The 23947-nt window shown below is 40.2% G+C and overlaps 1 protein-coding gene across 1 annotated transcript in view; it reads left to right on the forward strand.

Annotated features, from left to right (window-relative positions):
* Positions 1–23947, forward strand: part of hk1 (hexokinase 1) — a 41437-nt gene that overhangs the window by 11932 nt on the left and 5558 nt on the right. Inside the window, exons 3-12 of the mRNA XM_021580980.2 lie at positions 18396–18544; positions 18700–18819; positions 19296–19391; positions 19763–19862; positions 21213–21396; positions 21542–21697; positions 21863–22096; positions 22409–22713; positions 23301–23449; positions 23680–23799. Of these exons, the coding sequence (XP_021436655.2) occupies positions 18396–18544; positions 18700–18819; positions 19296–19391; positions 19763–19862; positions 21213–21396; positions 21542–21697; positions 21863–22096; positions 22409–22713; positions 23301–23449; positions 23680–23799 (1613 nt within the window). The remainder of the gene's footprint in view (positions 1–18395; positions 18545–18699; positions 18820–19295; positions 19392–19762; positions 19863–21212; positions 21397–21541; positions 21698–21862; positions 22097–22408; positions 22714–23300; positions 23450–23679; positions 23800–23947) is intronic.

The following is a 23947-nucleotide window of genomic DNA, read 5'->3' on the forward strand; positions in this document are numbered from 1 at the left end:
TCGAGGTCTTAATCAGATAACTGTGAGGTACAGTTACCCGCTACCTCTTTTCGCCACGGCGATTGAGTCAATGCACGGGGCACATTTCTTCACCAAACTTGATCTCAGGAGTGCTTACAACCTGGTGCGTATCCTGGAAGGAGACGAGTGGAAGACGCCGTTCGGTACGACCTCAGGGCATTATGAGTACCTAGTCATGCCGTACAGGTTGTTGAATGCTCCATCAGTCTTCCAAGCGTTTGTAGACGAGATTTTCAGGGACCTGCACGGGCAGGGTGTAGTGGTGTATATTGATGACATTCTGATATACTCTGCTTCATGCGCCGAGCATGCGTCCCTGGTGTGCAAAGTGCTTGGTCGACTGTTGGAGAATGACCTGTACGCCAAGGCTGAGATTTGTCTGTTCTTCCAACAGTCCGTCTCCTTCCTAGCGTACCGCATTTCCACCTCGGGTGGAAATGGAGAGTGACCGCATCTCAGCCGTTTCACACCTGGTTTCAATTTCCCTCATTTATTGTTGTGTATTTAACCCTCTGTTCCCCCCATGGCTTTGTGTGGAATTGTTTTTTGTTTATTGTGCACATGTTACTGGTGCGCGTTGGGTTTTGTACCCATGTTTGTTTATTTCGTTATGCCGTTGGTTTTACAATTAAACTGCTCCGGCTATTACCTAGTTCTGCTCTCCTGCATCTGACTTCCCTACACACCTCTTACACTAATCATGTAAATGTAATTAACTAGGAAGTCGGGCCACCAAGAAAAATCTTCAGATTACAAAGTTATAATTTTAATTTTAATATATTTTAATATCTGATCAATTAGTTTTCTAATTAATTAATTATTCTTTACATCACGGTAGTCTCATTCCAAATGTTGTAAATTGTTGGTTTTCTGCACGAACCCAGCCTTTACTATGAATCATCCATACTGTAACGGATGTCGTCTGGAGATAGAGAGGAGGACCAAGGTGTAGCGTGGTAAGTGTTCATGTCTTTTTAATAAACAAACTGAACACTGGAACAAAACAATAAACAATGTGAACAAAACAAAACAGTACCGTGTGGCCCAAACACTCACACGGAAACAAACACCCACAAACCAAAAGTGAAACCCAGGCTACCTAAGTATGATTCTCAATCAGGGACAACAATTGACAGCTGCCTCTGATTGAGAACCATACTAGGCCGAACTCAAAAACCAACATAGAAAAACAAACAGACTGCCCACCCCAACTCACGCCCTGACCATACTAAAACAAAGACAAAAACAAAGGAACTAAGGTCAGAATGTGACACATACACCAATTGTCTTAATTATTTATTTACTAAGTAACCAAATAATCACAGAAATTAATAAACAAACAACACAGTAGATATGGTTACAAGGAAATGATAGGGGAGGTTCCCTAGTGGGCTAAGCCAATATGATGGCTTGGTGGACAAAGGGAAGTGGGTGTGGACTGAGAATAGCGGGAAAGACAAAAAAATGAATCACTACACAGTTGATAATTATATTAATTGAAATGCTAATCCTTTGCACATGAACGCCAACTTATTTGGGAATAACTGCAATCAATATATATTTACACTCAGTGTGTCGTCGTGATCTCTGTTGAAATCTTCCGTCTCTCTGTTGGAGAGTTCATCCAAGCGTCTCTCTCACTGCTTCCCTGAAGATCAAAGTATTTCATGGTTAGAATGGGTACTTCAGAGTACCATTCAGAAATGTTCTCATACAATAGATGTTTCGGCGGTTGTCGGTCTTCGTATCCCAGGTTGACATCACTTCTAGCTGCAGACTAGTAATTACTATCTAAGATTTCCTCTTATTCTGTAGAGATCGATAGTCTCAGAGTTGAACCATTTCCAGCTGTGTAGCCAATGCTCTATGTGGTACGGTTAGGAATTCAATAACTATTCGCAATCACAGCTCACGCTGTGGGTTTTCTTAGTCTAAACTCAAACCTGTGCCTCCTCAGCTGACCGAGGTACGCGTGTTCTGAAGAGGATTTCCTCAGGAGGGGTTTTTATTCGTAACAATAGAAGTCATGTCTGTGCTCATGGGGGCGGGCTAATGACTTAGATAAACTTTAAAGGGAATACAATTCTCTTTCATTAAAGGTTTAACATCACCTTACATCATTTCACAAATAGTTTCATCTTTACTCATTCACTTTATACAGGAATTAGATGCAAACCCCGTAACTGAGAAATGTACATATTCAGAGATATAGTTATGTGTGTTTTCCTGTCCTCTCTGAGGTCACCAAAGGAAACACACTTGTCATACCCGTCGCGTAAGTGTCCACGGACCATCCCCACCTTCACAAAAGTGAACCTTTTGTATCAAATTCCCATTTTTGGGATTTTGGTGTTCGCCATGGGAAATCCTTTGTTCTCTTTATATGTCTCTCTTTCTGCATGGCCAGGTGGAGAGATTCTCCTCCAGGAATTTATGACCTGAGATAACATAACCTGGGTGTAGGAGAGAGAGAGAGAGGGAGAGAGTGAGAGACGGGGGGGGGGGGGGGGGGGGTTCACATCATGATACTTTCATTGATATAGTTGCAAATTATTGGTAATAGCCATAGTGATGAGTCATCGCCAGCTGTAAACTCTATAGAACGTTTCAGACAACCACTTTTATTGTGACGGTACATCAAACACGGGCGATTTTAGCATGTCAATCTTGGTGGTGCAAACTAAACCCATTTTTTGTGATAAGTGATATAACAGTGGCAAATGGTTCCCACAAACTATAAGGGCCTACATAAAGCTGTCCCGACAGCAGAGCTTTCCTTTCAGCACCATAGAGTGAATCCTTACCACCGCTACTCCTGGCTTTTAGTGGAGTCTGATCTGACAGCGAAATAGTTCATTCAGACTCATTTACTGCCTTTTTAAAAAGATGGTTGATATAGCTATCTTGCTTAAATAAATATGGTTTGTGTAACTGGATGAGAACCGCATCCTCCTTCAATAATAATGAATGCCGAAACGAGTTTTGACTTTTGAATCATACACAAACATTATTACATTTCTGTTCGGTAAATTCATAATCTTTGTTCTTATATGATTAACACTTAAAGTATAAGCAATTAAATGCAAACGAGCTGTGACGAGGAAGGCCTATTCGTTCAGCACTTTCGAAATAGACAGCGACAGAAATTCTCATGTTAGTTCAGATAAATTCAACAAGATGTTGAGGCGTTAACTTTACTATTCTTTAAGTCCCCATACAGAAAGAGAGAGAGAAAGAGAGACGCGGACTCAGCGGTTTACCTACCATTTGAAGTATTTTATTATGTGGTCTAAAAAGGAAGGAAAATATAATCACGAGGATCCACTTTTATAGACAATATACCGACTCACAGACAGAGCACTGCGCAAACAAAACAGCACTCTCAATATCAACTGGAATTACATGGGTCTATTACTGAACTTTTGGTTTAACACAAATATTTGAATGGGAAGAGACTGTCACTGGCAGACATGGTACATGGTTATAGACCCAACAACATTTTATAGTATCCCCTCCTCGTGTAGAAAAGCACATGAGCTTATAATACACAAAGTAAGCAAAACAATGAAATGCATAATTCTATCATTGCCTAAAATGGTGAATAAGATACTAATGAGACAGACCTATTGAGACAGACCTATATAAGCAAAATAACAAATGAGATGTACAAACTATGGAATAAGGGAACAATGAGTGGATAAGAGGCAAGCCTTCACGTCGATTAAGATATGAATGAGCTGAGTCGGATGTAGCCTACATGCTTATTCGCATGTAGGCTGCCTAAAATGGACAGCGACAGTTTTCAGAACATGGGCTGTTCTTACAGTATTCTCCCTGTACACCAAGTCAGAACAGCAGGTTAAATAAATGAGGCACATGACCGGACAATGAAAGCTCTTAAACTATTCGATGATGACATTTCAATAAAACAGGCTATAGGCTACAGGCTACATGGGCACCACTAAGTCAGAACAGTAGGCTAAGTACACAGAGGGAGAGGGACCACATTCTTAGGATGAGACACAGGTTACCAACAGCTTACTATACAACGGGCTACTAACACCTTACTACACAACATGCACTTAGTGTTAGTTTCTTGGCAACAGTATAGATGTCTCCCTGGCGTATTGCATCACTTATGCAGCAGCATACTTGACATATTAAGGGACCCACCGTAGTTGTGCTGGAAAATGGCGCGGCGGTACTTCTTGTGGGCAAACTTCTGAATTAGTACTTTGTCATCAAAATCTGGCATTCTCTGGATGAACATGAAGATTTCATTTCACACTTGCATCACTGTCCTTTGTGACAAAAATTTCCAGATATTTAACTGTACTTTATAGGGATATTATGTAATGAAATTAATGGAAGGTCAGACAGCTCACAATTATTCATATTTAGCCTTAAACCTGATGGATCTGAGAAGAGATTAACTAAATTGATAACTAGGGGGATCTGTTCTTTGTCCTTAAGAAAAAGAGTGGTCTAATCTGCTAGTTGACTAATGATGGATTTTCCCATGACATGTTCCAAAGTGGGCATGAGAGCATTATTCTCAATACATTCAATGAAGGTGTGAAAAAGTAGATCTCTTAGATCATCCCAAAATAAAATCGCAGCCAGGCGATCGCAGCCAGGCGATCGCAGCCAGGCGATCACAGCCAGGCGATCACAGCCAGGCGATCACAGCCAGGCGATCACAGCCAGGCGATATATTTAAGGCAGGTTTCTTTACAGTTATATCCAATTCCTCTATTTGAAGCTCTGCTTCACAAAACTCTTTAAAGTGTAACTAAGTCTATTGTAGGAATATGGCTTTTATTTTTCAAAAAAATATTGTTACAGTTATTGGGGATTAGGATGAGGAATATAAATCATTGTAGAAACAAAAAATGTCTGTAACAATCAATTTTGTTTCTGTTCTTTCATTCCTACTAACATACAAATAATTAATAGCATTTCTTTCCTGACACCTTTTTTCAAGTCTGCTAAAGTAAGAGGTGCTTTTTTCTCCTTCTTCTATTCACTTTGTCCTTGATCTAATATAAGCACCATTCGCCGTTCTTTATGTGAACATCATCCAATTTGTATTGTAAGATTAGTATCTTATTTTTGCCAGCCACAGACAAATCTGACTTGTTACTAAGTACATTAATTTCATTAACCAAATCAATTTCTAACTGTGTTTTATACACCCAGGGGGGCTTGAACTGCTGTAGATTCTGCAGTGATGTAGTGTCCCCATGAGTGACAGAACCCTGATCCAATCACGGCTCAACCAGAGAAGATTTACAATGCCTACACTCTGTGCTTTCGCTGGCTGCCCATCCACCACAGAAAGCACTGAGCTACTGTAGGCTGAAACATGCATTTTTGAGCCGCCTTACTCAAAGAAAGAGACCAAGTTTGAATGTTGCTTTATTAACTCAATAATTATTTTTTACAATGTTTGCTAAACTGATATGTGAAACAATTAATGCCAGAATGACATGCAAAATAGGCAAATAATAGGTGGGGCTCTGACATCAAATCTTTCAATGGTAAAACGTTTTATATAATTTTCGCCTGACATGATCACTCTACCTACTCTTAATTCTTGTCTAATATGTTGCCTTTTCTTGCCTTTTTTAATAAATTCTGATATTTTGAATAATGTGATAGGTATATTTCACTGAATCATATGCTTGTTAAGAGCGACATTTTGATAATATTACCGTTATATCAACACAATCACTCCCGTTCAACAACTCTAAATCTCTTTTGGCACAGTAGGCTTCAAGTCACTTGCTGATAACGTTGCAGAAAAAGTTTGAAAGGTTTAGGCATTCCTTAATCACTGAACACGTAAATGCTGTCAATTACCCAATTTATAGGCATGCCCAATTTAGGGGAATTTTTTTACAACGTGATATTGCGCTCCAAAGGGATAGCATGATGTAGGTTGATAAAATAATCCAAAGAAAAATATGTGATTATTTATTAGCCTAGTGATTATAGGAATGTAGGCATATCATCCGAATATGGCCTCATGTAAAATCATTGTCAAAAGCGCAAGAGATACCAACTGTTGCATGTAAATGTAGATTATTTATGCATTGATCATAGGCTATATAAATATCAAATAATTCTTTCAACTCCAAAGCAATTGCCTGTCCATGGCATAGGAACCACTGACTCGCTGCCTTTTACTATTATTAAGGCAACTGCTGGTAACACTTATTAACTTGTTAGGACAGCTCACAAGGCCTTCTAATTATCTGTTGACTAAGTGGGACTCTTATTACTAAAGAGGCTTTATGCATAGCTTTTATTTTTACCAATAATAGTAGGAGTAAAATGTCTCTATTCTTAGCACTAACAATTTTCTACGCTGAGACGCTTTCTGGATACAGGCCCTGATATCCTGAGTCCAACCTATGTTTCATTATACGAATATTAAAGGACAACATCTCATAAATCTCACTTCATAAGTTCTCCTATGATCTTTCAGGCAGTTCAATATAAGTTGGCAGCACTCGCTTCAAATTGCCAACATTCAAGTCAAACCCTTTTAATAAATAAAGATACATGTCCCTGATACAGTAATATGAAATCATGTAGGATTCATTAAAAAAAATCATTTTATTGTGTTTATTAGTTATGAACTTTGCTAGAATGTGGTGACAACTGTTGTCAATCCACAGTAGCAGCAGAAGATTGATCTTTTTGATTGACTCACTTGAAAATTAAGCATAAAGTGGGTTCATCAAGGCATTCATTGAATGAACTGTTGTTGTCTTTATAGCTGTAGGCATATTGCAGTGCCAAGCTTGCCATATAATCGTGGTGGGATCTGCCTAGGGTCGGCTATAGCCTTTTGGTGTCCCTAAGCAAGATTTGGTTGGGGGGCCCCTCCACCTTGCGGCAAAACATTTTGACGGCGGAGAGAAATTTTGTAGTTTTAAAGTTTATTTATTATAATTCTATACATTTTTTCATGGGGCGTAGAGAAAATTTTGCAGTTTTGAAGCAAGTTTTCTACAGTTCTACACATATTTCCATGTAGCTGAGAGAAAACCTTGCAATTTTATAAAACATTTCATGAAATTCTACTTATTTTTCCCTGGGGCAGAGAGAAAAAATGTAATCTAATTTCCTGCTATTCTTTGCCATATTAATTTAGGGGCTCCCGAGTGGTGCAGAGGTCTAAGTCACTGCATCTCAGTGCTTGAGGTGTCACTACAGGCACCCTGGTTAGAATCCAGGCTGTATCACAAACGGCTGTGATTGGGAGTCCCATAGGGCGGCACACAATTGGCCCAGCGTCGTCCAGGTTTGGCCGGTGCAGGCCGTCATTGTAAATAAGAATTTGTCCTTAAGTGACTTGCCTAGTTAAATAAAGGTTAACATTTTTTTATCAAAAATAAATTAAAAAGTCAATATATCAGATTGAGATTGACTAACAAAATCAATGGGGGCCCCCTGGAGGTCAGGACCCCTGGGCATGTGCCCTGTGTGCCCGTTCGTTATTCGGCCATGATCACTACAAGTTTAGATATCTTGCTAATGATGGAACATTTTGTGACTGTCAGTGGCTGACATACTGTAACAAGAGAAAAACTGCTGGTACAACCAAATTTCAAAATTGCACCTGGTGTATTATAATATTCTTACTCTCAATAGTATGTTGACACCCCGACTGAGTTCCTGAATGTAAAAAAATATATATATGTTGTGGGGTCGGGGGCCCCCTAGCAGCCAGGGGCCCAAAGCAACCGCTTATGTTGCTTAACCCTGGAACAGGCCCTGAATCTGCCTTTGCTGCAGAATGTGAGCGTTCTTTATTCATGCACCCTATCAAAAACCTGTGGTTACATCACAGATTACACATTACCCCACATCCAGATTTTCACAGACATTCAGTGCCTGATTCTATCATCTTTACTCAGTAGAACAGCTATGTATTGCCGACGGGGTTGTAACCTGGGTCTCCTGTGCCACAGGACTGTGTTAACCCGTTGACCTAAAGCCCTATAGGCATTATCTTGGAGAGCTATGCGTGAGAGAGGTTTACTGAAGCAACATAGTTACATGTCATCTGAATTTGCTTAATAACGGTTTGTACAAAAATCACTGTCAACTGGGCACTACAGACATAGGATCTCAATTTGAGCCAGTTTGCTACAGCAGGAAAATAATCCTGCAGTAACAGGAAATGTGTATTATAATTAATGGGCATTTTTGTATGTGTTGATATGTTTTTTATTAGGGCAAATCAAGTCTGAAAATTCAAAGTGGAACTTATGGGCGTAAAACTCAAATACACTACAAGTTTGCATTTCCTGAATTACAGGAAAATTCACATAAACAAAAGAGTGACCAAATTAAAATCCTGTATGACTGTCAGCCATGTTTCCCAAGGTCAGTGACATGATACTATATCCTGATTATCTTTTAGCTCCCCAAGCATCGCTATGAATGTCTTGATTCCTGTTTAACAGCATAGTAATAACTTCACGAAATCAACCTGTACCAGGACTTAAATTATAGTTACCTACATTTTACACTGTGAAGATGGTTGTGAGCCTGCAATGGCCTTGCATTCTTGAGTAGGAATCCTCCCCCTGGCATCCCTGATTTATTCCATAAGGAAATCTTGAAGGGGGAAACAGATTTAAACAGATTATTTTTACTAGGCTATCTATACTTTCATGTGATTTTCAACCTCTAAATTTTAAGAAATACGATACTAATAAAGATATACATTGTAAATAAACGGACAAGAACACATACAGTGCACAGAGTATGGTTTATTTAGTGGCTTCGTTAAGACTGTTACTGTGAAAAGTATCATCCAGGCTGCTGATTTCTGCTCTCATTCACACATCTATATTCAACCACCAGGGCCACAGTGAGAGAATGCAATAAGGCTAAGTAATGACCCTGACGTCCCTGCTCTGCCCTCACACAATGTCAAGGCTCCACTATCCACTAAGGTGACATAATGCAGGGGTCAAACTCATTCCGTGGAGGGCTGAGTGTCTGCTGTTTTTTCCTTTATCCTTTTAATTAAGACCTAGACAGCCAGGTGAGGGGAGTTCCTTACTAATTGGTTATTTTAATTCATCAATCAAGTCCAAGGGAGGAGCGAAAACCCGCAGACACTCAGGATTTCATGGAATGAGTTTGACAAGTGACATAAAAACTCTGAAACTGGAAACACTTATCTCCCTCACTAGCTTTAAGCACCAGCTGTCAGAGCAGCTCAAAGATTACTGCACCTGTACATAGCCCATCTATAATTTAGCACAAACAACTACCTCTTCCCCTACTGTATTTATTTATTTATTTACCTCCTTTGCACCCCATTATTTCTACTTCGCACATTCTTCCACTGCAAATCTACCATTCCAGTGTTTTACTTGCTATATTGTATTTACTTCGCCACCATGGCCTTTACATTTTTTTTACCTCCCTTATCTCACCTCATTTGCTCACATCGTATATAGACTTATTTTTCTACTGTATTATTTACTGTATGTTTGTTTTACTCCATGTGTAACTCTGTGTTGTTGTATGTGTCAAACTGCTTTGCTTTATCTTAGTTTGGTCGCAATTGTAAATGAGAACTTGTTCTCAACTTGCCTACCTGGTTAAATAAAGGTTAAATAAAATTAAAATAAATAATGTGTGGTTCTTACAGTACTCCTAACAGAGTGGTTCTAACACAAAACCTTATTAGGTCATGTTTTCATCTTACGGTCATTCTGCCATAGGATGATCTTTTTGTTGATTGGTTCAACAATTTGGATTTGTTTGTCATGTGTTCCTGATATGTTCAAATTATAATTGCCCTTGAGAATTGACTGTGCACCCTACACCCTCCATTCCTATTGTAAAACTGCTGCATTATCCAAATGCATGCTGCTTTGTATGTGTTCTTCAATTCTAAGTTTGATTTGAAGGAGCAATGTGAACTAGAGCAATCAAAGTGTCCACCAAGGTGCTGGTTAAAAATGTGTGCATTTACTAACAAGCAAGCAGGGGAGAAAGTCTTGTGGGTTTGACTACCTCTCGACATACTATTGCCACGCTACACTGAAGTTTCTGACTTTCTCCCATCAGAAGACCAATTTGGCAGAGAGTTATTATTCACTAGCAGTCAACTAGCAATGATACAGTGTTGTTGTCAGGCAATAGCAGTAGGGCAAAATGATGTTGTTAATCCGTCTGCACTCAGTGTTTTAGTATCAGGATTAGATGTAAAAAAAATATATATATATATATATTTTTTATATATATATATATATATATATATATATATATATATATTTTTAATCATCAGCCCATCACTTTGAAGTGCAGTACCAGTCAAAAGTTTGGACATACCTACTCATTCAGGGGTTTTTCTTTATTTGTACTGTTTTCTACATTGTAGAATAATAGTGAAGATGTCACAACTATGAAATAACACATATGGAATCATGGCTGCATGGCTGCTTTTCCTTCACTCTGCGGTCCAACTCATCCCAAACCATCTCAATTGAGTTGAGGTCGGATGATTGTGGGGGCTAGGTAATCTGATGCAGCACTTATCACTCTCCTTCTTGGTTAAATAGCCCTTACACAGCCTGGAGGTGTGTTGGGTCATTGTCCTGTTGAAAAACAAATGATAGTCCCACTCTTGGAATGCTGTAGTAGCCATGCTGGTTAAGTGTGCCTCGAATTCTAAATAAATCCATGACAGTGTCGCCAACAAAGCACCATCACACCTCCTCCTCCTGGCTTCACGGTGGGAAACATACATGCAGAGATCATTCGTTCACCATCTCTGTGTCTCACAAAGACACGGCGATTGGAACCAAACATCTCAAATTTGGACTCATCAGACCAAAGGACAGATTTCCACCAGTCTAATGTCCATTGCTCGTGTTTCTTGGCCCAAGCAAGTCTCTTCTTTTTATTGGTGTCTTTTGGTAGTGGTTTCTTTGCAGCAATTTGACCATGAAGGCCTGATTCGTGCAGTCTCCTCAGAACAGTTGATGTTCAGATGTTCTGTTACTTGAACTCTGTGAAGCATTTATTTGGGCTGCAATCTGAGGTGCAGTTAATTATAATGAACGTATCCTCTGCAGCAGAGGTCACTCTGGGTCTTCCTTTCCTGTTGTGGTCCTCATGAGAGCCAGTTTCATCATAGCGCTTGATTGTTTTTGCGATTGCACTTTAAGAAACTTTCAAAGTTTACTGTCATTTCTCTTTACTTATTTAAGCTGTTCTTGCCATAATATGGACTTGGTCTTTTTCCAAATAGTGCTATCTTCTGTTTACCACCCCTACATTGTCACAACACAATTGATTTGCTCAAATGCATTAAGAAAATAAATTCCACAAATTAACTTTTAACAAGGCACACCTGTTAATTGAAATGCATTCCAGGTGACTACTTCATGAAGCTGGTTGAGAGGATTCCCAGAGTGTGCAAAGCTGTCATCAAGGCAAAGGGTGGCAACTTTGAAGAATCTCAAATATAAAATATATTTAACATGGAGAAAATAGTAAAAATAAAGAAAAACCTTGGAATTAGTAGGTGTGTCTAAACTTTTTACTGGTACTGTAAATCAGATCAAAAGTGAAATAAATCCCATTGTGAATGTGTTAGCTAGTGAATGACGTAAGAGATTATATGGAGTAGGCCTTTAGGATTCATCGTTTGCCTTCCCTCTTGTTTGTTTTTTTACTTTTCAGTTCCTTTGGTTTACAAAAAATAAGTTGTCACTCCCATCAAACTACTACTGCTTAAATTGCAACATGTTCTCAAGACAGTGTGAAACTGTCTTTAATTCCTGGGAAGAATGGATTTTTGGCAGGAGACAGGAGCTTTTGATATACTATTGCATGGCAATGCCAACAGTAGTCAGCCCAGACATGACAATCATTGGACAACACAAAGATTTGAGTCACTGAGTACGTTTGCATGCACACAATATTGCGATTATTGTGGATAGTCAGATTAATATAATAGTTTGATTAAAACGTTTACATACTTTACAAGAAGAACGATTTCCCTAATAATCCTGTTTACATGGACACATCTGAAATCAGGCTACCTAGTTTTCAAGTTTTAATGTCACATGCACAAGTACAGTGAAATGCCTTTCTAGCAAACTCAAAACCCAACAATGCAATAACCAATAACAATGTAATACTAGAAAAAAACATGAGAAATAAGAAGAAATATGAAGAACACAATAAGTAAGTAAGCATACTGTATACAGGGTCAGTTCCAATACCATATTTACAATGTGCAGGGATACTGGAGGGATGGAGGTAGATGCAGTATGTATAGGGATAAGGTTACTAGGCAACAGGAAATAAGATAAACAGAGTAGTAGCAGCTTGTATGTGAGTGGGTGTTGTGATAGGAAAATTACATATTTACCTGATTTGTTTAATATTAATAGATATATAAATATTTATTTGACAGTTTCTGATTATTGTTGCTTGGTTTTATAGTTAGGTAACACCAGTGAATTTGAGCAGGAAGTTAATGTATTCTAAAATTGTAATCTGTTTTGATTACGTGGCAGTGTCCAGTAATTAAAGTAGATTGAAATAAGTATTGACTATTAAGCTGATAGAAGAGGACCAACTTTTTGAAGGTTCTACATTTGTTCAACAACAGGTTTATATTTTTACTAAATTAAGGCAACAGGTTGCAATGTTTACATTGCCGGAATTGGGTTATGGGTTTGTTGATTTTAGACAGTGTCGATTCCACATAATGAAACACTGTATTAGGGCTCCCGAGTTGCGTAGCGGCTTAAAGCACTGCATCTCAGTGCAAGAGGGATCACTGTTGTCCCTGGTTCGAATCCAGGCTGTATCACATCCGGCCGTGATTGAGAGTCCCATAGGGCGGCTCACAATGGCCAGGCGTCGACGAGGTTTGGCCCGGTAGGCCGTCATTATAAATAAGAATTTGTTCTTAACTGACCTGCCTAGTTAAATAAAGGTTAACAGGAACAATCTAAGGTAACAATATCATGATAATTTGACATGGTTATTGAAAAGAGAGACCAGTCATATAATACGATATGGGAGTGAATTGTTAGACTCAGTGGAGAGATACATGTTGTCATGTCTAAGGGTAGCACACGCTAAATTAAGCGCACATAAACGTTGGGGTACATTCAAATGAATGATTATCATGATCATGTTTTGTTTGCAGTTAAAACCTTTGGGTTGCTGATTATGATATTATTATACTGAATGCTAAAGAAATTGACATTCAGGAGAATGGGTGTAGTAATTTTCTCTCTCTATGAAATGTTTCCTGAGGCTATGGTCTTGGGAGAGGGGTTAGTGAAATTTAGCAGTTTTATAGGTATAACGATATCTGGATTCAGTGGTAAAGAGGAGTTACCAAAATAAATAAGGCCTGGCCTTTTTTGTTTGATTTTGCCATATGGCTTACCACACACACACACACACACCAGTACGTACACACAACTTACTGGTTATGAATATGGGTTAGTGCCAAGGTTATTTAAACGGTCACACACACACATTGAATTTTCAGAAAAAAACTTCTGAGTTTTAATTGACCACCTGAATTATTTTGATAAAAAATGTACTGGGATACAAAATGTATGAAATATTTTACAGTTTTTAATTAATTGGTCTAATAGAAACTCAGCAAAAAAAAAGGAATGTCAATTTTTCAGGACCCTGTCTTTCAAAGATAAATCGTAAAAATCCAAATAACTTCACAGATCTTAATTGTAAAGAGTTTAAACACTGTTTCCCATGCTTTTTCAATGAACCATAAACAATTAACAAACATGCACCTGTGGAACGGTGGTTAAGAGACAAACAGCTTACAGACGGTAGGCAATTAAGGTCACAGTTATGAAAACTTAGGACACTAAAGAGGTCTTTCTACACCAAAAGAAAGATGCCCATGGTTCCTGCTGATCTGCGTGAACGTGCCTTAGGCATGCTGCAAGGAGACATGAGGACTGCAAATGTGGCCAGGGCAATAAATTGCAATATCTATACTGTGGGATGCCTAAGACAGCGCTACAGGGAGACAGGATGGACAGCTGATCGTCCTCGCAGTGGCAGACCACCTGTAACAACACCTGCACAGGATCGGTGCACCTGAACATCACACCTGCGGGACAGGTACAGGACAACAACTGCCCGAGTTACACCAGGAACTCACAATCCCTCCATCGGTGCTGAGAGAGGCTGGAATGAAGGCTGTAGGCCTGTTGTAAGGCAGGTCCTCACCAGACATCACCGGCAACAACGTCGCTTATGGACACAAACCCACCGTCACTGGACCAGACAGGACTGGCAAAAAGTGCTTTTCACTGACTAGTCGCGGTTTTGTCTCACCAGGGGTGATGGTCGGATTTGCGTTTATCGTCAAAGGAATGAGCATTACACCGTGGCCTGTACTCTGGAGCGAGATCGATTTGGAGGTTGAGGGTTCGTCATGGTCTGGGGCGGTGTGTCACAGCATCATCGGACTGAGCTTGTTGTCATTGCAGGCAATCTCAACTCTGTGCGTTACAGGGAAGACATCCTCCTCCCTCATGTGGTACCCTTCCCGCAGGCTCATCCTGACATGACCCTCCAGCATGACAATGCCACCAGCCATACTGATTGTTCTGTGCATGATTTCCTGCAAGACAGGAATGTCAGTGTTCTGTCATGGCCAGCGAAGAACCCGGATCTCAAATCCATTGAGCACATCTGGGACCTGTTGGAATCGAGGGTGAGGGCTAGGGCCATTCCCCCCAGAAATGTCCGGGAACTTGCAGGTGCCTTGGTGGAAGAGTGGGGTAACACCTCACAGCAAGAACTGGCAAATCTGGTGCAGTCCATGAGGAGGAGATGCACTGCAGTACTTAATGCAGCTGCTGGACACACCAGTTTCTGACTGTTATTTTTGATTTTGACCCCTCTTTGTTCAGGGACACACTATTCCATTAGTCACATGTTTGTGGAACTTGTTCAGTTTATGTCTCAGTTGTTGAATCTTGTTATGCTAAGTTTGCTAAAAAATAAATGCACTTGACAGTGAGATGACGTTTCTTTCTTTTTTGCTGAGTTTAGTAAGAAACACTAATTTGAAGGGTTTGAATGACATCTGACCTCTGTCCTGACTTTCTAGAGTGATTTGATCATCCTCGCTGGAAAGCTGAGAGACATTGGATGATGATTTGAAGGTCATTTGTAATGCTGATAATTACGGAGAAGTTTTATAACTAATAGAAAGTGTTGTTGTTTTTACACATTAGTCAATATGGTGAATTAAGTGTCAAAATCGGGGGAATTACCTTCTTTTTTGGGGGGGGGATTGAAGTTTACACACCTTGAGTGATATGTAGGTATATATTGAGTGATGTATGAAGGAGTGTATTTTTCCCTTGTTTGTTTTGTTTTGTTTTGATAAATCCCACCAGATTGGGTCTGCTGGATGTTTGGGATAATTTCCTGATCCTATGTCTGCGATGAGGTTGACAGTGTGATAAGGTGAGTAAGCTAATTTGGGAAAAGATGTTTCAACAGAATGTGTTGTTATTTCCTCCAACATTTGTTTTAGAAATTTGCATTAAGAATATTTGTAGAAGTAATCATTTGTCATATAGTCAATGCTTGTCTGGATTTCCTGGATCAGAAATGAACTGAACTGAATTGTTGTTCTGATTTGTCCTTTCGAGGTTAAGGTGGAAATGGTATCTAAATGCACGAAAGGGATAATTTGACCAAACAGGGTGCAACCTCAAACCCCCTCTGAAGAAATGGCATTCACTACGGCCCTGTCCTGCACCACTTCTATCGAGAGACCTGAGTCCGAGCCAGCAACCGGTGGACAGCATCTAGTTCTCTCATATTGCTGGTATACTGGTTGGCAAATGAACAAGGCATAATAGGAGTTGTGGTGGGGTTCAGGTGAGACATTTTATCATGGTCCATACACTTTGAACTGTGAAGCTACCTGAAGAAGGAAAATGAAGAAATTCCAGAAGACTGAGTGCCGGAGAAAGGAGGGGGTTGGTCAACTGTGCCCGTAATTGATTTAGACTTATCTGAAATTGTTATTTGGGGTATCAGGTTGATGGGGGAGGTCTACAGTGCTAAATGTATCATTATTTAGGGTAAGAATTCATTGAGATACTGATCTGTAATCATAACCCCGACGAGAGAGTTAATTGGGTTAATTATTAGGTGAATATATTGTATGTTAATATGGATGTACATTCTGCCAGTGTTGATGTATGTTAAATTGAGGGTTTTCATTTTGAGTGATAGAACCAATGTGAATCACTGAGCAATGTCATTCAACATTTTGGTTGGATAATTAACTGGGTTTTGAATTATGATTTGGAAACTAAATTATTTTTAAAACTGACTGATTGATTTAGTATTAGTATGTTAACTATATGAGTGGAGCAATTAATGTATTATGGATTGATTGTTTTGATTGTTGTCATGCTAATGATGACATGGGTAAATAAGTTGTGTACTATTTTGAGACTATTCTCAGCATGCTTTGGTAAAAGGAGGGGTAAACTCTGATCCTGAGAGTGAAACTGAGCTTAATCTATTTGATTTATATCCATTACCAAATTGAAATGTTTAAGGATAACACTCAGGAACTCTAGCAGGTTTATGCTAATGGAACATAGAGTCCATAGGTGATGCCTTATACATAGTGGGATCATGATGCTTGTCCTGGGTTATGTTCATTAGGCACTAAATGGAATAAATGTATTTTTAAACCTTGTAATTTTACTTTTAAGTTGAGAGAATTCTCAAAATAGGGGAATGTGATAGAAAAATTACATATTTAACTGATTTGTTTAATATTCATAGTTAGCTATTAATACTTAACAAATATGAGGATATTTCTGTCCTGTTAGTGTCTTTGTTTTCATGGGCTCCACTCTAGTTCCCTGCAGCTAATCAGGGCGTATGGTCACTGGAGATGGCTTGAGCTGACAAATGGGTTAAAGACTGCAATACAGAGACAAGAATGTGTTTTACTAGAGATAGCTTAGGAGTAGAACAATCCGTCATTGTCTCAAAATCATCCTTGCATCTAGGAAACTAAGCCAGGGTGGGGTTAAGACAACAACCCAAGTGCAGATAATGACAGGATGAACCCAGAGTGGCTTATGATGCCCCAATCTGCATGAGGGGGGTTGAACCAACCATAACTGAGTGTTGTTAGCTGAGTGTTGTTAGTATCAGCTATATATAGTATTCTGCATTTGTGTAAAGGTTAGGTTACTCGGTCCAACACAAGGGTGAGGGGTCGACAAGCCTCATTAGTGCAAAAATGAATCAATATTAAATGAAGATGATTGTTTGAAGAAATGACAAAATCTCTCTCAGTACTGAATTTCCACAACAGTGTGTAGAGTCAGTATAAATGTATGTGCATAGTTTCCTGTAGTCCACGATCAGCTCCTTGGTCTTACTGACGTTGAGGCACCACACTTCCACCACACTACCACACTGACCTTCTCCCTGTAGGCTGACTCATCATCACTGGTGATTAGGCCTACCACTGTGTAGTCGTCAGCAAACTTGATGATGGTGTTGGAGTCATGCGTGGCCACACAGTCGTGGGTGAACAGGGAGTACAGGAGGGGACTAAGCACACACCCCTGCGGGGACCCTGTGTTGAGGGTCAGCATGGTGAAGGTGATGGTGCCTACCCTCACCACCAGGATCCAATTGCAGAGGGAGATGTTCAGACCCAGAGTCCTAAGCTTGGTGATGAGCTTGGAGGGGACAATGGTGTTGAAAGCTGAGCTGTAGTCAATGAACAGCATTTTCACATACCTGATGGCAAATCGGCAATCAAAATAAACGTTTTACCACAGTAACCATGTTATTTTTGGGAAGCACATTTCATTCTGAGTTCGGACATACAGTGCCTTCAGACGATATTCAGACCCCTTTACTTTTTTCACATTTTGTTACATTACAGCTTTATTCTAAAATGTATTAAATTGTTATTTCCCCTCATAATTCTACATACAATATCCCATAATGACAAAGCAAAACCAGGAAAAATGTGTTGCCTATTTATGAAAGGAAAAAAAATGATATCACATTTACATAAGTATTCAGACCCTTTACTCAGTACTTTGTTGAAGCACCTTTGGCAGCGATGTTTACATGACTATTGCATAATCTGTTTAATATTGAATTATTACTGTGCATGTGAACATACTCACTGCCGCCTGTAGTACTGTAACCCACGTACCTCGATCAGTAGGTTCCCCTTCTGTTTCAGTGGACATGATGCCTCTGTTCACAGTTCACATATTTGCTTGCTGTGAGCACATGCATATTTTTTATGCTTGTTACAGAGAAGGGGGACTTCATTGCTCTGGATCTGGGAGGCTCGGCCTTCCGCATCCTGCGAGTGAAGGTGTCCCATGAGAAGAAGCAGACGGTTCAGATGGAGAGCCAGATCTATGACACTCCAGAGGACATCATCCATGGCAGTGGCACTCGGGTATGGGGTACCTTTCAAATTCTTACCGTATATAAATGTCTAAAAGTCTAGTGGCCAGGAAAATAAATCCAAAGTGTGCATTACAGTCTCTCCTTGTGCACAGATTGCTTTCGAGATAACCATCCCTAACTTAATTATTTTCCTTTCCCTTGCAGCTGTTTGACCATGTTGCAGAGTGCCTGGGTGACTTCATGGAGAAGCAGAATATCAAGGATAAGAAGCTTTCTGTCGGCTTCACCTTCTCCTTCCCCTGTGCACAAACAAAACTGAATGAGGTGAGAGAATGAACAAGCCAATAGTACTGTACAGCTGAGCTTCAGTTATTAGCTTTGTTTTTTTATTTTACCCTCATTTTTCTCCCCAATTTCGATCTTGTCTCATCGCTGCAACTCCCAACGGGCTCGGGAGAGGCGAAGGGTGAGCCATGCGTCCTCCTGAACATGACCCGCCCAAGCTCGCACCTTAACACCCACCAGCTTAACCCGGAAGCCAGCCGCACCAATGTGTAGGGGGAAACACCATTCAATTGGCGACCTGTATCAGCCTGCAAGCACCCGGCCCTCCACAAGAAGTCGCTAGGGCACGATGAGCCAAGTAAAGCCCCCCCGGCCAAACCCTTCCCTAACCCGGATGACGCTGGGCCAATTGTGTGCCGTCCTATGGGACTCCTGTCACGGACGGTTGTATTGGCTTCAGTTTTGAAGACAGATCATATCATACTATCAGTGATCTGCCTGTTTGTCTTTTGTAGAGTTATTTGCTCACTTGGACAAAACGCTTTAAAGCCAGTGGAGTTGAGGGAATGGACGTTGTGACTCTTCTGAACAAGGCCATCAAAAAACGTGGGGTAGGTTTGATGTTTTTAAGCACGCTTGCCTAATGCAATTGGCAATGAACCCACTGGGCAAAAACGACTTGAATCAACATTGTTTCCACATCATTTTAACCAGAAAATTCAATATGATGACGTTGAATGAACGTGGATAACTGATTGGATTTGTAAAAAGTAATCAATGTAAGGTCATTTTTATTTCACCCAACTTTTAACCTAAATTCAATGACATGGTGAAATTGTTGGTTGATTTCACGTTAGTTCACAACTCAACCAAATGTAAATCAAAACTAGATGTTGAACTGATGTCTGTGCCCAATGGGAAGTTTCGTCATAAGCAAATCTGTTGCACCATGGTTATTTAATTGTAACCCTGTGCTTTTCAGGACTATAACGCAGACATCATTGCAGTGGTCAATGACACAGTTGGAACCATGATGACCTGTGGCTTTGATGACCAGCGTTGTGAAGTTGGTATCATCATAGGTATAAAATCCATTTACCTCCCACCAGACCATTAAAGGATCCCCCCTCCCCCAGAAAAAGTTGGTGTCACTATTTCAATGTAATTTTCTGTCTTAGAGAGAAAATGCATGTTTAGGTTCCACCTCTGAAGAATGACAGAGGCTACTTATAAATATTTATGAATTGGGTGTAGGAATTTTCACGTGGAGTTAAACATCAACAAATAGGGCACCTAGCATGCTAACCTTATCTAGCTAGCTAGCTAGCTAGCTTGCTAACCATATCTAGCAGGCTCGATAGGCTAGATCTGTTGTTGCTATTTTTTTTATAACTACACTGTATTCAAAATATTAACCAGCTCGATCAATGGCTTGTTCTGGAGCTGTATTTGCCATGAGCATTGATTTAGCGAAAACTTCGCCACAGATGGAAACCACTGGTCTATCTTTGACTCTGCCATCTATTATTATCTCCAAAGTTTTGACATCTTCCATAAATTGCGGCCGCGAATCCACCATAGAAATAGTTTGAAAAATAAGATGAAGCTCAGATAATATCCATAAATATAGGAAAAAAGCTGATATGCGTTTTTCTACATTGTAAGGGACATGGTGCAACTTTTTGTAGGTAGGCTGCTGACAGGCTTTGGCTGCGGTACAGCAAAGCCAAGTCAGCCCTTGCTCATGGTTCTCACATGGGAAGTGAAATGATAGGCTATAATGACTTTGCTCAAGATCATGCATGCTGCAAATTACATGTAACTAACAAATTTCATGTAACTAACAAATTTCATGTAACTAACAAATTACATGCACCCTTACATTTTTTCTCCATGGCTCAGGTGACCAAGTGGACACAAGACTGTTTGGCTCATGTGAGTCACGAAGAGGAATAACTTTGGATTTGTTTCAGATTAATAAACATTGCCATGGTGGTGGGTGGTAATATTCAAATAAAAATCAACCCTGAAACTAAACGTAGGCGGAAAATAATTTTTATTATATTATCATAGGAAATGACACCACATTCACACGGATTCACACAAAGTGGGCAGTTCGGACTTCAAGCCAAAATATATCATAATTTGACTAAAACTATGACTTACTGACTTAAATCGTTATGCACCATCATGGGTAAGCTCTGGACATTGTTTTTCAGCTTGAAAAAGTGGATTTCTACCGGTGTGGGTGTTTAATTATATTTATTCCAAAATGTTCAATCATTTTGTCAGAACAGATAGTGCTGTGTTTGGTTTCAATGTGCCCCTGCTGATCACCCTTTTACCCTATTTTTGTTCAAGCCGAGCTGAAGCTCATTGGGTACACTTTTACTTTTGCATTACTCATGTGTTGTTTGTTGGTGTCTCCTCAGGCACAGGTACTAATGCTTGTTACATGGAGGAGCTAAGGCACATTGACCTGGTGGAGGGAGACGAGGGCAGGATGTGTATTAACACAGAGTGGGGAGCCTTTGGGGACGATGGAATGCTGGAGGACATTCGCACAGAGTTCGACAGAGAAATTGACAGGGGCTCTCTAAACCCAGGGAAACAGCTGTATGTCCCACATATTAATACACTATAAATCAGACCTTCCCAAATTTCTTTAAGACATACAATATCAGTTAAGTGCATTGATAGTAGTAGTCATGTCACATTTTCCCTCAGTGTTTAGCAACATATTGTATCTTTTTCTCTCCAGGTTTGAGAAGATGGTCAGTGGGATGTACATGGGCGAACTTGTGCGACTCATCCTGGTCAAGATGGCCAAAGAGGGATTTTTGTTCGAGGGTCGGATAACGCCTGAACTTCTTACTAAAGGGAAATTTGAAACCAAACATGTTTCTTCCATTGAAAAGTAGGTGTCAATCAGTTTTCTTTTCTTTAGGGTCTAGATGACTTGTGTCATGTAGCCATTTGCAAACTGAGCACTGCTTTGAGACTGCACACCATTATTGTACACCTTTGTAATGTAATTTGTCACCACTGAGCTCATCTCTTCTCCGAACCTGTCACTGTCCAGGAGTAAAGAAGGCCTCACTAAAGCCAAGGATATCCTAGGTCGCCTGGGTGTGGAACCATCCGCAGATGACTGCGTTGCTGTGCAGCACGTATGCACCATAGTCTCCCACAGATCAGCCAACCTCCTCGCTGCCACTCTGGGCGGCATCCTCTCCAGGCTAAAGGACAACAAAGGGAACCCTCGCCTACGCACCACTGTGGGCATCGACGGCTCTCTCTACAAGATGCACCCGCAGTGAGTAGCCTATACCAGTAGAGGGCCCCCTGGGTACAAGGTAGACTGTACCCAGTTCTTATTGTGCATCTTAATTGTGTATCTTGCGTTGAAGCTATGCAATTCTGTCAAATGGCTTAGGGAATACTACAATAGACTTTGAAAAAGAGACATTGATACAAAATACAGATGTCAAAGATATATTTTAGGTACTAGGGCCAAGAGCCTGAGTTGTGATGAGATACATAAAAGGTTGAGTTACACGTGAGAATCCAAGAATCCAAGGTCAGGTCATTTTTGTCTGACTGAGAATCACCCTCCCCATCTCCTCAGATATGCCCGGCGTCTCCACAAAACAGTCCGCCGCCTAGTTCCTGAGTCAGATGTCCGCTTCCTGCTCTCAGAGAGTGGGAGCTCCAAGGGCGCTGCCATGGTGACCGCTGTGGCCTACCGGCTGGCTGACCAGCGTCGTCAGATCACAGAGACCCTGGCTGAGTTCAGACTGACCAGTGACCAGCTGCTGGAGGTGAAGAAGAGGATGAGGACAGAGATCCAGAACGGCCTGGGGGAAAAGACCCATGACAGCGCCACCATCAAGATGTGGCCCACATATGTACTCAGCACACCAGACGGATCAGGTGAGAGAAGTTCAACTTGGATTTAAATTAGTTTCCCAGACTGTGATTCTACCAGTTGACCAGAGTGGTTTAGCTCTGTGACAAAACATTTTGAGATTCATTCCATTAATTCCATTTGACATAAATGGGAATTTAACCCTCTTCTGCTTCCCCAGCTGTATATAACCACATCAACAACTTAAAAGCTCCTTGTCACTCGTTAATGCTTTAACACGCTACTGTATAATCCAGGCTTCTATGTAAACATATGATATTGTGTATTTTTTTTGGCTTAGCACTTCTTGCAGTGCCCTGATTAAGGTCAAAGTATTTCTAAGTCTAACACAATTACTTCACAGCACTCCCACACCTCCATGCAAGTCAAAACATCCAATGTCAATGAGAGATTCAACTCGACACACTGTTTGTCACTCATTTCAAATGGCTATGACAGTGGCAACAAGTACAATGCGTTGCAAGACTTTTCATAAGCATTTAGGAACCCTTTATAATGTGTTATTATGTCTCATAAAAAATATCTGGAAAATCAAACCGTTATTATCTCTTTTTACTAAAGACAGTATTGTTAATTTTGTTGTGTTTTCCAGAAAATGGTGATTTCTTGGCTTTGGATTTAGGAGGGACAAACTTTAGAGTGCTGTTGGTGAAGATTCGCAGTGGCAAGCGGCGGACAGTAGAGATGCATAACAAAATTTATGCCATTCCTATGGAGGTGATGCAGGGGACTGGAGAGGAGGTGAGTAAGTTTGGGAGTTTCCTGTGAGTATGGACATATATCTCATTCTGTACCAAAACAATGTCAGTTGTCCCACACATTTGAAAAGGAAGTTACTGTAAATGCAATAGCTCCTATTATAGATATAACAGGACATACGTTAAGCATATTCTTACAGCCAACCTTTGCGACCTGTGTAACTTAAGCAAATTTGCTTGTGCTTGTTGAAAAATACCCTCCATTTCCCACAGCTGTTTGACCACATTGTCCAGTGCATATCTGACTTCCTGGACTACATGGGTATGAAGAACACTCGCCTGCCTCTGGGTTTCACCTTCTCCTTCCCCTGCAGACAGACCAGCTTGGATGTGGTGAGCTGACTCCTTCTTTTACAGTAATCAGCCATCTATCAACTTTTTCATCTCAGACATATTGCTCATTAAAGCTATATTATATAGTCTATATTAAAATACAGCCACAAAACTGAGCCGGGATCTCCATCTTCAATTCTACGTTTCC

This window comes from Oncorhynchus mykiss, chromosome 23, assembly GCF_013265735.2.
Source record: "Oncorhynchus mykiss isolate Arlee chromosome 23, USDA_OmykA_1.1, whole genome shotgun sequence".
NCBI classification, from domain to species: domain Eukaryota; kingdom Metazoa; phylum Chordata; class Actinopteri; order Salmoniformes; family Salmonidae; genus Oncorhynchus; species Oncorhynchus mykiss.